The following is a 14,917-nucleotide window of genomic DNA, read 5'->3' as shown; positions in this document are numbered from 1 at the left end:
ATAATTATTTTCTTTTTTTGGTTTTGTTTCTGAAATATTTTAATAGTTTATAACATATAACAATAAATATTATATTTTATTATAATTTAAAACGAGCCAGATTTTTTTCACTCACTTGTTTTTATAGTACTTTTATATAATATTCTTTAACATTTTATTAATAAAATCAATAATTATAATAATGATTGTTAATTTAAAATAATTTAATTGTGATCTATATTAAAACACATCAACAAACATACTGACTGACAGTTTTCAATTAAACAAAATACTCATAAATATAGTAAATATATGATTTAATAATAGCTTTGATAAAACAAACAAAAAGACTAAACAATAGAATGAAGATAATTGCAGTAGTTTTGTTTCAAACACTTTGTTTATGCATCAATAATGAACAGAGTAGTTTCACTTGTTTTCCTACGAATAATAACTCTTCTGTTCTATCAAAGTATTGCACGTTTATAAAACAACCTAAATTTATCAACAACACCAAGTATCATGATTCAATGTTTTGTTATAATCCATTCTATTTTTATATTAATTTGGTATATTAAACCATCATTTGATGTTTGAAAGTGATGAAAAGCATCAACAAATTAATTTAACAAGTAATCGCAAGGTGACAGCTCTGTTCTGGTTGATTTCACTTAACTATGTTAAGAAAAGTATAGTTAATAAAAATTTTATTTTAACTAGTTAATTTATTGTTTGATCGTTATTAAACAATTTCTAATATTTTATAATATTATCAATTATAATTATTAGTTTTATTTTATATAATATAAATATTATATTATTGAACCATTTATTTGTATACTATACATTTTAATATTTTATAGTTTTGTTATTAACTGTAGTTTTAACATTAAAAATGACCGCGGCAAAAAGTCACCATCTGTAAAGAAAAGGTTTTAAAGATTGTAAAAACAAACATAACTATAAATTTTATTTAAACTACTTTATTTTTGGTATGAAAACAAATAAAATATACCCCTTTTCATTTTAAAATGCATTTTTGGGACAAGTTCCAAATTTTTCCCTGTTCCGTGATAGACCCTGTTTAAAATTAAAATCATTTTATGTTGGTTTGAATAATTTCTTTTTTGGTTTTCAATTGAAAAAAAATCATTATGAATGAGGTAATAATGTTTTTAAATGAGATTATATAAAATAAAATATAAAAACAAATAAACTCTATTAACATACAATGGAAAACGAGTTAACAGCACTCTCAGCACTCTGCACCAACGCAGCAAAGGCGGTGTCAGACCTCAACAAAAATAAAAGAGAATACAACTTTGTTGACGACAAGTCACTTGATATTGAACAACGCATTGAAAATGCAGAGGGACACTTCGACAGACTTGATGGGGTATTTGATAGAAAGAAGAACATCACAACTTTACTCAACAAAATCGTCACTGATTTGGATAACGTATCAAATAAAATCAAAAGTGAATTGGCTTCATTTTCAACAGAAAGCGACAACGACAAGTTGTATGAAATATTCAATATCAGAATAGCACTTTATGAAGAAAAGTGTAAAATGGATATAAAACCACTTGAAGATGAAATTGACAGAATCAAACAAGCAAAAAAACAATACAATTGATCAAATAAAGACATCGGAAAAATTCATCAATTCAAAGAAACAACATGATGAAGATAGAATGAAATGCGAACACATTACACTTGAAGAAAAAGCTGGTCTTGAGAAGTTGACGGGTATGAAGATTGGGAGTGTTGTGTTTGACTCAGACAAAGACAACTGGTCACAAAACACCTCGGTGTTTGATACAAAAGTCATGAACAAAAGCAACTTGTGCTTTTTGGTAGAAGACACAAATCACAACAAGTTTGGCGGCGTGTTTACTGGAAATATTAATGCCGTTAACAAATTTATCAGCAGTGGCAGTTCTTACATATTTTCACTCGTGAGAAGCGGCACTTTGAATTCAAAAAAGTTTAAGAAAAGTGTCATTAGCACCAATTACGAATTTTATATTTATCCTCAAGACAGTCAATATCTTTTTGGGTTTGGTTTTGGTAATAATGGTTGTGATATACGTGTGTACAAAAAAGGTGAAAATGGAAGTTTTTGCGACCCATCCACTTACACCGCCAAGCAGAACGAGTTGACTGATAATGACAAATTTACACCATAGAGTGTTGTTGTTTTCCAACTTAACTGACTTTTTTGTCACCTTTATTAACATTTTCAAACTTTGCAACACATTGACTCAAAAATGTGTCATTTTTGTAATTTGCCACGTCACCACAACATGAATTAATGTACACAGTTTTAACAAAATCTGTCTTTTCGAAGGGTCGGACAGACTGAAAGAAAACAGGTTTTACCCTTCAAACCTAACACTGGAACAAACACTTGATGAGGATATTTTGATGTTTCTAGTTTTTCGGGCATCTTTTCTTTGTGTCTAGTATCTTTTGGAGATGGATTCACGACGCCGCAACTCGCCGGGTTCAACAAGTTTCGACAGTTGCGCCATATCTACTCTTTGTGTCCCGTTGTATCTTTCTGAAATATATTAATTGAAAAGTAGTTTGGTATTTTATTTATTATGGGTTTTTTCAAACTACAAACTATAGTAAAAAATATTAAAATCATATTAAAGTTGATATTTTCATCTAAAAATAAATAGCACAAATGTTGATATAATTAATTATAATTTAATAGTTTGGTAACACAAATTATTTTTTTAAAGCAACAAACTAAGAAAAGATCAATAGACTTTTCCACATAATTAAAATATAACAATTGTAAGTATATAGCAAATTGACTATTTTAAATAAATAAAAGCATCAGTGATGTTGTTGAAATGAATCGCTACTTTTAAATGTATTTTTGGGTTTTACTGATAAAGTTAATATGATTAAATCAATTTGTATCGATTTTGTATCGAAACTCCAATTCCTTATTAAAAATAGAACATCACAATCTTTTTTATCATTGGAAATATCCATCACTCAATGAAAATTATTTGAAAAGGCATCTTTCAAAGACTCTAGGCATCTAATTGAAATAAACTATAAAACAATAATAAAAATATTATATTTTTAATAACTAGACTCTTGTATTTAAACTAGATTTTAATTAAAAAAATTATAACAAAAATATAATAATTATTTATCCTTGTCTTTTTCTGTTTTATTTGAATCGAATTGTTCTTAGATTCAAAAGTAATTTCACTCACCCGATCAACTTCATGTTGTTTGTTGTCAGATCTTCACTAGCCTTTCTGATATGTCTTCCAACTCAACAATTCTCAATTCGCCATCTCTGACTGATTGTTGTGTCTTCTTCAAATCCGCTTGTGTCTTACCAATTTGAGTGTTAATTGTGTACTCCTTCTGTTCGAATTCTGCAAGCTTTCTCCCAGCCTCTTCAACCTTTCTAGCATACTGTTTAGCTTGTTTCTTAGCTTTAGCAGCCGCGTTTTGTGCTTCTTCTTTTCTGTTTCGATTCCTTCCAATTCTGTTTCATATTTTGCTTTCGATTTAGCAATAGAAGCTCCAGTAGCACCAGCATCCACCAATTTAGCTTTTGAATCGGTGACTTTAGTTCTAAGTCTTTGAGTTTCCTTGTCGGCTTCTTGTTTCATTGCTCTCTCCTTCTCAAGTTCCTTCTGTGAATCAGCTTTTTGAGCAGTCAACGAGTTAATAAATTCATCAACATGTTCCTTATATTCACCAAATTCGTTTTCACTTCTTTGAGTTTGTCTGTATTGCTCTTCTTCTGGGTTTTAGTCTGTTGAGCAGTGGTTCTTTCAAGATCAAGTTGTTCATTCAACTCAGTCAATTTCTCTTTTCGTAAGTGTTCTTCGACTGTTTATAAGTCTTAGCAGCTTGTTCAAGGGCTTCCAATTCAGTCTTCATCTCAGACATATCGTCTTCAAGTTTGTCGCATTCGTCTTGTTTTTCGTCGAGTTCTGTCTTTGTTCTCATCAATTCTTCGGAAGCAGCCTTATAGTCTCTCACAGTCTTGACCTTCTCTTGTTCAGCCATCTGGACGTTCTTTTCAAGGGTTTCAGCTCTGACTATGATTTTAGCGATATCCTTCTCATACTTTCCTTTAATCAATTGGGTCTTGGCATGGTCTTTGTTTTCTTGATCAAGTTCAGTTCTAATGTTCTTCAATTCGTCTTGGTATTTCTGTTTCATCGCTTCGTTGCCATCTTTGTCATCATTTGCAGTGTCAAGTTGTTTCTGTGCCTTGTCGACTTCGGCATTCAAGTTGTTGATCATCTTGTCAATTTCCTCCAAATCATTATCATTCTTCTTCTTCTCGTCGGTGAGTTGATCAACTTGGACGGTCAAGTCATTCGCCTTTTTAGTCAACTTTTCTTTAGTGTTATTTGCTTCATCTAAGTTGAACTGGACTTACTGTAATTTGCTCTCAGCAGCTTTTCTTGCAGCATCTGCACTGTCAGCCTTCTGTCTTTCTTCATCAAGTTGGGCTTGAATTTCAGCAATTCTTGAATTCAACATGTTCTTCTCTTCTTTTTGAGCAACAGAAGCTGGTGCACTGACTTGGACTTTAAATTATGAGACTTGTGCATCAAGTGCGTTAACTTGGTCTTCCATCTTTTTTCTTCTATCAGATTGGTCCGCAGCAGTCTTCTTCTTCTCGGCTTGCAATTGTTGGTTATACCCATCTCTCTCGTCTGAAACCTTCTTGTTCTGAGCAACTTGTTGGTCGAGTTTCTTCTCAATATCGTCAAGAGCCAATTGAGTCTTTTTCAAATCATTCTTGGTATTGGCAAGATCATTCTAACAGCTCCAATGTTTTCATTCTATGCGTTGACATCAGAAATGGTGTTTTGCAACATCTTGACTTGTTTCTCCAAATCGGCAATATTGTCTTCCTTCTCGTGCAATTGTGTCTCAAGATCCTTTGAATTGTCTTCTTTAGCTTCATGCTTCTTTTTCAAGTCAGAAATTTTGCCTTCCTTATCTTCAATGTTTTTGTTCAACTCGGTGATAACACTGTCCTTCTTAGCAATAGTGGCTCTGTGTTCAGTAATTTCATCTTGAAGTCTTTGATTATCAGCTTCAAGTTACTTGTACTCAGTGGTTAACTTGCTCAAGTCTTCCTTTCCTCTCTTATATCACCTTGAAGTTCCTCAATGTGTTCTTGGTCTTCTCGTGACTTCATATCAGCCTTGTCAAGAGAAACCTTCTTTGGCTCAATATCTTCTTTAAGCTTTTAAACTAAAGCTTCCAAATCGACGTTCTTGATTTTCATCTCAGAAATTGCCTTCTCGGCGGCTTCTCTCTTTGCAATTTCTTCAGCAATCTTCTTCTTCAAAGTTTCAATTTCTTTGTCTTTAGTTGCGAATTAACACTCATCGACTCTTCTTCTCTTAAGTGTTGGTCGGACCTTTTGGAATAATCTGAACCAGACCCAATTTCTGAATTGGTACCAAGTGTGAATGGTGTCTTGAATGACAGTAATGGCAATATGTTCATCGAGTTTCTGTTCAATAAGCTTTCTTTGAGCAATGGCTTTTGCGCACATATGAAGACCACCAACAATTTCATTGACTCTGTTTTTTCTATTCTCTTCAATTTCAGCAAGAACACCAACTTTGAAGAAAATCTTGGTCTTACCAAACTTGAATTTGCCAGTGTTCACTCTTGGCTTGTTTCTTGTACTTCTCACAAAATAGTTTCATGAGATCCTTGACTACTGGCATAGCATCTGAAGTCTTCTTGTTGATGTTAGTTCCAAGAAAAAAGTATCTCTTCAAGAATTCGTTGTAGATGATTCTGTTTGAATACGAGTAATTCTAATACCTTTTAAGACACCATTGCATTTCAATTGTTTCAAGACAGTCGAGTCAACGAAGTAGCGTCTTCTCTTCTGTCTATTTGGAAGAATGCATATAATATGAAGTGTGGTGTAGTCATTCTTAACTTCTTCATAAGATCATCAAGTTGTTCTCTGTAATTAGATCCCACAGTCAAAAACTTGGCACCTTTCTGGCCCTTGTTGGCTCCACCAGCCGAGGCTCCAGAGTCATCACCACCGGCAACATGCAAACTGAACAATTCTGAAATGAACCTCCCTTGAGCAGCCAAGATAGTCTTTTTTATTTGTGGTTCCAATGGATTTTTGTTTTTTCAAATTCTGTCAATATCATCATATCTTAGTTTTATTCGATTTATTCAATTTTACTTATTTACTAATTTTTTTATTTATATAAATAATATAAATAATATTTAATTGATATTAATATAATAAAATATATAATAATACTTTATTGATATTAATATAATGAAATATATGGTAATGTTTGCTTGAAAAGCTATATATACCCAGTGAATAATTTTCATAGTAAAACATAAAAAAATGTATAGTAGTATATAAATTATGTTAAATTAGGGGAACAACATTTTAAACTATATTTTATCATAATTTAATTAAATCGCGAGGGGACGGTTTTGGAAAAAACCTGAAGGGGCGAAGCCCCAACGCAGAGATTTGAATTTAATTATAGATCAGATTTATGGTAAATTTATAGTAATTAAGTTTTATAGTAAATTTATAGTAATATGGTTTTTTATCTTCCTTACAATGACTGAAGGGATAATTAAACTTGATTATGATAAAGATGTTGATGATTATGTTAAATATGATTTAGATGACAAATCCTTATTTGTCGATCTTGGATGTGGATATAGAATTTAAATTTAAAGAATGGAAAGATTCAAAGAATATTTGAATGATTATCTTAACACTCTACAAAGTAATGAAAATGTAATATGTAATTACCAAACTAATGAATGTTGGTGTAAAACATATCCTTTAACAGATAAATATGCTTTGAACAAATTGATTAGCGTTCTAGAAACAAGAATATTTGATCATGATGAAATAATTAAAGCTGTAAATTCAGATTATGATATCGATATACCAGAGTAGTTATAGTAGGTCACCTATCACCTTTAATATTATTTGCCAAGGATTAATCCTCATTTATATGCCCATTTTCAATATTTATATTCCCAAAGGATTTGACTCTATTCATTAGGGTTTTTTGACATATATAGGTGTAAAACACATAAGGATTCAACATCATACATTAGTGGTTTTAATAAGTATTTTTCATAAAATTGACATTATTTTTGATTATTGTTCACAACAATTATGTTAATATTTAATAAAACATTCTACCATTATATATTTTTAAAAAATTGAAAATATGTTTTGAACTTATTATAAAATAATTTTAAAAAACTAGACAAACATCTTGGCGGTAAAAGTCGACCTACTATAACTACTCCTAACATAATATGGAAGAGATGGTTTTTATAAATTTTTAAATGTATCATCAATCGTTGTTTCTGGATTTATTAACTTGTTAGTTTTATGAAGATCATTTATAGTATTCATAATATCATTTTCTTTAAGAGCATAACTTTTATCGCATCAAAAAGCAATTGAATTGGTTAAAATTGGATTAGCATATGTTCCTTGAATTTCATTAAAATAACCATTTCTTAACACATAAGTAGCTTCCAAATGGGGTCGCCCGTTTTCGTGCACCCCTAAATTTACTTTAACAGCTTCTAATAATTCGTTATAATCTTGTGTATTCAAATAATGTCTCAAACATTTCTTTTTTCCAGTCAATTTATTGATTTCTTTTACCATTTTAGTAATGTTTACATATCCATCTTTATCGCGAATTATAATAGAAATATCCATATATGTTGATCTTGTAAAACTTTCGTTATTACATTCAATAATATCACTGTTAATCATGTCGATGATTGTTGTCATGTTCTTTTATATACAAAAAATAAATTCGATTATTGGTTATTAAATAATTTCAATAAAGTATTTAATTTATTATCCAAACTTTTAATATGACCCATTATTAAATCTAATCTATCTTCTATGTTGAAATTGTTATCAGAATTATTTGTATCAATGTTTTCATTCTTATTTTTATACAGTGTTATTACACCTTTAACACGATTTATATGATAACAAGGTATTTTGAATTTTATGTTAAGACTAAATGTAGGAATCTTTTTTATATCATCTTCGTATTTATTATAATATTTTTCAAATTCTTCTTTACTATCAAAGTTAATAACTGTTTCATATAAATTCTTGAATTCTGGTATAGCTTATTGTTTAGGCATTTGATAAAAAATAAATGTACATATAGTAAATAAAATAAATGTAAATAAAATTAAAATATTTATTTTATATTGGCATATTTCTTCAACATTGTGTTTGGATTAATTGTACAATATATTTTTTTATCAGAGCATGAATCTTTTGTACTTTCGAAACAATCTTGTGCTTTACTAGATAGATTCATATGTTGTAAACAATCATCGTAACAATATTTTCTATCTTCTTTAACAAATCTGTTGAAACAAGTGAATAATTTAAATAAAGTGATACCTTTATTTTTGTGAGCATGAATTTAAGATTTTATTTTTGACAATATACTTCTATCTTGAAGTTTATCTTTTTTGTAATCATTTTCTTCATCATCGTCATTACTTTCTTCGTCATTGTACATAATCTGTTTTGGCATTGGTATATCATATGTTTCACCCAATTTCATAATGTTGTAAACACCATAGAAGTAATCAAGATTACACAGTATTTTTTTCAAATGTATCAATGTCAACATCATTTTGATATTTGTCAATAGGTTGATAAACACCTATTTGACCACTGTGATTCTTAGCTTTTGAACCATATTTCATAATCTTTCCATCACTCTTTTCAGACATTTTTTTTGGAACAAATACATCAATATCATATAATTCAGTTGAAATAATCTCAACAACTTTGGACTTGTTTTTGAGTTCACAAGGAATACGGTCACAATATGTGTAATAATGGATTCCACCAGATGTTGTTTTTACAATTCCTTTATTAAGATGATATTTATTTATAATTTGTTGTCTCACTTCTTGTTTATCTGGATAGAGATATTTAGAATTTCCAAAACTGTAAGGAATATTTTCATCATAATTTGGATTTGGTATTCTATCATGAATATCAAAATCAATGATAGCAACTTCTGAATGATTTATTTGAATAACTGATCCTGTTTGTTTTCTATTATCTAGTGTACCATAACAATCAATTCTTTCGTCACCACATTCATCATCATCGTAATTCTTTTTATCTGTGTTAAATTTGAGATACTGATATGTTGGTTCTGTTGATATATATGGTTTATAAGTGAATTGTGAATTTTCTTTGTACCATTTTTGATATTCTTCTTCACTGAGTGTTTCATAATCATCAACAAATTCACCCTTGTATTTAATAGTAATATGCTTCTTGTATACAACATGTTTATCATTATTCTCATCTGTTTCTATATATTTTTCATATTCAGATGATAAATTATTGTCAAATGTTCTTTCACGATCTTCGTTGAAAAATGTTGAATCATAATTCATATTATAAAAATCAGATTCTTCGTCTTTGATATATAATGGAGTACACGTTTCAAAATTGTCATTATGAACTTGCATTTTCAAATGAACACCAGACAAAGCAGTTTTATGAAGAGTTAATCTCACATATTTATAAACAGATGATTTGACATCTTTCCAATATAATTTTGATTCTAATTTCTCATTGAGTTCTTGTAATTGAATTTGATATGATGTTTTTATAATATTATCTTCTTCTTCTTCGATATTTTTATTTAATTCTCTTATTCATTTTTTCAATTGTTTTTCAAGACTCAATATTTCATCAACATTGGAAATTTTCTTATATTGAAGCAGATAGTTTGTTCCATCAATTGTTGTTTCTTTTTCAATAACTTCTAGATATGATGACGGACATATATGTTTATTTGTTTTCTTGTTAACTCCTTTAATTTTTAATGAAATAGGTTTATCAATATTGTCATTATTAAATGTTGTATAACATTTTGAAGCTAAAGCAATAATACTATCTCCTTGTTTTCCAATTGATGCATTTAACATTTTTTGTGTTGAATACTTTCCACATCACTGTTTAATACTGGTTTAAATTTGTCATCAGAACAATAAAATTAATATGGCAACCATTTGTAAACATGTTTATTATAAAAATCATGATCAATTATAATATGTTTGAAACACTGTTTGTTATCATCTTCAATGTCTCCAGACACCGCAAAGTACATAGAATCAGTATCTCCTTCTACAAAATGGAATCTAGATTGATCCAAGCATTTATTCATGAAAATATAAATAAAATTCAAATACCAATATTTAGCATTATCTAAAGTGAAAAATGCGCATTGTACTGGTGTTGCAATCTTATATGAACTATTGTTTTCAGTTGTAATATATTTTGAGTTTGAAATCAATAAAGTATCGATGTGGAAAACTGATTTATTTGATTTGTAAGCACCTTTCTTATCAACTATTTTGGTTTTGTTATAATTGTCTGTTCTCATACCGTCTTGACCATATGATATGTTTAATTGAATCTTTTGGAATAAATTTTTAACTTTATCATTATTTAATATTGTTTCTTGACTAGTATTCATCTTTTCAGTAACAAAATTTGAGAAAGAATCATGTTTAGTAAATGTTACAAATGATTTAATATCTTCTATAACAAATCCAAATTCATCAATGAGAAACCATAAATAATATGGAATGAACACCATGTATTGGTCAACGAAACTCATTCATTTGTCTGAAAATTTGTTAAATTTTGTGTCATATGTTTGTGTGAGTTTTCTTTCAATGATATCTTCAGTTTTGTATTCGTTTTTATTCATATAATCATACATTTTTTCACCAATAATATTTTTACTGAGACTAACATCTATATTTCGAATAATTGGTAAAAAGTTGATACAATGGTTTAATTACTCATTTGGAATATGTACTTTAACTTCAGCAATAAATAAATCTTCTTTCTTGTTGATAATGTGTCTTGCAAATTTTTGTTGTTTGTCTGTTAAATCAAACAATGCCATATTAACTGAACCAGGCATGTACATTTTGTGATTTGTATAAGGTATGTTTTCATTTTCAATAGATGAGAAACATGAAGGATAAAGAGAATTAAAATCAACACCAACAAAGTGTGTAATAATATTTTGAGTATTGTAAATATTAATTATATTATTGATAACATCATAGTTCAATTTAGTAATTGTGTTTTCTCCTTTAATAATCCTTCTATAATGAACTGTTAATAATCCACCAGTAACACCCTTTCTAACAAGATTCACAACTCGTTTGTCGTCTATGTTGTGAGTAAGATTATTAATTGTTGCGTAATTTCTTATTTGAATCATGTATCTGCCAACGACAGTGTCTCTATTTGAAACAAATTTATTACAATAATTACAAGCAAGTTGAACATTTCCAACACTGTGTCCAAGCTTATTGTCTATTCTATCCAAAGTTGGTTTGTTATTTTTTGTGAATTTACACTTGCAATATACACACATTCCAATATTAATTATTTCTTCAAAGTGTTTAAAATCTTTTTTGGTAATGTTGTTTGTGGTGTCTCTACCAGCAAATTTGTCTTGTAATTGATATCTATATACCATATTTTTAAAATCATAATCAGTTAATTCATACCTTTCTTCATCTTTCACATTTACTTTATATTCTTTATTAATATCAAACTCATCGTAACATTTCAAATATTTTGAAGCAGATGCTAAACTAGCTAATGAAATAGAGTTTAACATATCTAAGTCATCTTGAGAATACAAATCAATTTAATTATCAATTATTGGAAACATGATGACAGTATCTTGAATATTATAAAATTTGGTGTACTCATAGAACTTTGAATATTTTTTAGCGTCTGCCAAATATTTGTTATAATCTTTTTCTGACAATTCTTCTTGTTTAAGTTCATTGTAAAAGTCTTCTCTTGTAAATGGATTTGTTTTTAAAAACTGTTCTTGAATATTTTCAGTTCTAAGTTGGTTATATGGAAAAACACCTTTGACTCTAGTTTCAGCTTTACCAAATTTTTGAGAAACTTCATCCAAACTAAATGGACCAGTATAATTCATTGCATCTTTGAAACATATTTTAACATTATCGTATGTAATAGTCAACATCTTACAAGATAAAGATGAACCAAGAATATTAATATTTTTAGAATCAATATTATCAAGGTGTTGAATAATGTATTGTGTATCGAATTTTTCACTATTCCTACCTAATATATCGACATTGGAATCCCAGTTATTAACTAGCTTTAAAAGATCTTTATTCTCATGATACATTGGATTAATATTAGACATGAATGTACTGATGTTAGCATTCATAATATCAAATCCAAGTTTAATAATGTATTTTATAAAATCTTCAACAAAGTTTTCATTTGTTGATATTGTTTTATCATTGTTGATGCTGAATTTACAGAAATATTTTGAATTTATTGTGTCATTTAGTATATCAGAAACAGCTAAACTAAATTCTGACAATATTGCGTTAATTGTTTCATCCGAAGGCATGAGTTTCTCGTCACTATCACTTGTTTTATTTCCTTTATAATCGGTTTCAGTTGTTTCAAAATCATATATCATATAATATTTCATTGGTGTATATTTCAAATCATGAGCTTTACAATATGTGTATAATTTATCTTTGAATATTTGTGGACAATATGGTAAAGAAGAATCTTCAGTTGTCATTTTAATATCAAATAAATTATTACATTTATCATAATGATGTTTTAATTTATATCTTCCTTCTTTAGTATTTAAGCAAGACTTAACTCCACATTTTGAACAAAATACATATTCAGTTAATTTATTGATATCACGACAAAACATAACATGTTCGTTTCCGTCTTTGAAAATGTGAGAAATTATATTCATTTTTTTCTTCATAATCTTCATTAACATATTTATGAAGTAAACATAGTTGACATGATACAACATCAAAGCTGTATTTATAAACAGATAAGTTGAAGAATTTACAAAATTGTTCAATCTCGGTTTTATATTAAATAAATTAGATGTCTTAATAGTGTTATCTGATTTGTAAAATTGATTGTAATATGTTTTGCCAATGCAATTAAACTTGTATATATGACTGTTGATTTTTTAATTGTTTTGTTAGTTTGTGCTTTGTGATAAACTAGTGCTTTGAACATACACAAATTATCAGATTTTGTATTTGCTATCATAATATTTTTATTATATTTATTGTAAATTTCGAATTCTTCGTTAGCAAGACCAGTAGAACCAAAATTGTATTTGACAACAATCATATCTGTAATACCGATGTAAACTTGTTTTGAAGATATAAGATTGTTCTTAGCCATATCTGCTTTTCTCATTATTTCAGATTCAATGTTTGAAACCAAATTAACAATATCATTATCATTTTTGATGATGCTATCTTTTGTAATAGACAACTTGTTATTTTCAACGTTCTTAATATGATATTCGTATGTTTTTTCATTAGTATTTGTATGCAATTCTTCAGTTATAAATTGAAAACCAATATTAATCTTGCATGGCTTATTTGCAGACTGAAGTGAATTATTGAGTATTTTTTTAATGATCAAGATTATTAACTTTGTATATTTCCCTTTCAACCACTGGAACATCATATTTATCACGTTTGAAACTGCTGATGTCAACTTCTTGTTCTTCAAATGTTGGATATCTTTCATCAGTATGTGAATCTTCTCTGTTATTAATTGAACATTCAGTAAATAATTCTATATCATGTGGCTCTGAGAATACAATACATTCATATTCATTATTTCTTAACAAGTCTGAATTTTGAAGTTCAATATGTTTGTTTAAAATTTTGTTAAGTTTTTCTTTAACATCATTGATCTTAGTTTTTATGGCAACTTGTTAATTAGAAAGTTCGTTGTATCTTTCTTTTATTTCGTGTTGATGATGAATTTAATCATTATATATTTTATCAAGTGTTTGTATCAATTTTGAATAATTGTAAAAGTTTGATTTGAAATATGTTTTACCATTTCTTGTGTATGTATCCAAATGATTTTTTTGCAAATTCTAATCTTCTTTCGTTGTTGAATATTGTGTTAATAACATCTTGAACTGTTTCAATTTTAGCAAATGGAATACCTCTGTTTGGATAAATTAAGAAATATTTATTGAGTAAGTTTTTGAAATCTTGTTTTGTAACTCTTGGCATCTTTATTAGAAGAAAAAACAAAAAGCGAAAAAAAATTTATGATAAAAAATTACTAAAATTATAAACTAAAATAAAATCGTGTTGTTAAATTATAACAATTGCATTAAAATATTCTTTGTTATAATAACTTCAAACTCATTTCTAATACCATCTTTTTATATTTTAATTAAATTTGAATAATGAATCAATTCGGATTTGTTATCTTCGAAATATTTTTCAATATAATTTGAAATTCGTTCATAATCTCTATCATGAACATATTTGTGACTTTGTGATGGTCTTTTAATAGAATTATTACATGTAGTAAATCAAGTAATAATTTTTGGATTACCATGTTTGTCTATAATTTCGTATTTATATTCATAACATGTAGAATTTCCTTTTATAATCTTGTTTTTGGAAATAAGTTTTTTATTAGTTGTAACTTCTGTATTTATTTTATAAGAAAAAAAATATAAAAAAACCAAATTTAAAAATTTATAAAAACCATCTCTTCCATATTATGTTAGGAGTAGTTATAGTAGGTCGACTTTTACCGCCAAGATGTTTGTCTAGTTTTTTAAAATTATTTTATAATAAGTTCAAAAACATATTTTCAATTTTTTAAAAATATATAATGGTAGAATGTTTTATTAAATATTAACATAATTGTTGTGAACAATAATCAAAAATAATGTCAATTTTATGAAAAATACTTATTAAAACCACTAATGTATGATGTTGAATCCTTATGTGTTTTACACCTATA

General features: G+C 27.9%; 2 protein-coding genes across 2 annotated transcripts; both read right to left on the bottom strand.

Annotated features, from left to right (window-relative positions):
• Positions 1 to 3,819: 3,819 nt before the first annotated feature.
• EIN_436310 (hypothetical protein) lies at positions 3,820 to 4,472 on the bottom strand (the record flags this gene model as incomplete). Its single annotated transcript, XM_004255494.1, has 2 exons — positions 3,820 to 4,367; positions 4,409 to 4,472. 2 exons carry the CDS (start codon positions 4,470 to 4,472, stop codon positions 3,820 to 3,822), a joined length of 612 nt encoding a protein of 203 aa, XP_004255542.1.
• Positions 4,473 to 4,817: 345 nt separating this feature from the next.
• On the bottom strand, positions 4,818 to 5,720 carry EIN_436300 (myosin heavy chain, skeletal muscle or cardiac muscle, putative; the record flags this gene model as incomplete). Its single annotated transcript, XM_004255493.1, has 3 exons — positions 4,818 to 5,074; positions 5,368 to 5,512; positions 5,640 to 5,720. The coding sequence occupies 3 exons, from the start codon at positions 5,718 to 5,720 to the stop codon at positions 4,818 to 4,820; spliced, it is 483 nt and encodes a 160-aa protein (XP_004255541.1).
• Between the last annotated feature and the right edge of the window lie 9,197 nt (positions 5,721 to 14,917).

Source organism: Entamoeba invadens (genome assembly GCF_000330505.1).
Source record: "Entamoeba invadens IP1 unplaced genomic scaffold scaff_1105074724362, whole genome shotgun sequence".
NCBI classification, from domain to species: Eukaryota; Evosea; order Mastigamoebida; family Endamoebidae; genus Entamoeba; species Entamoeba invadens.
Note: the sequence above shows the minus strand (reverse complement) of the source record. Positions and strands in the feature narration are given on the sequence as shown.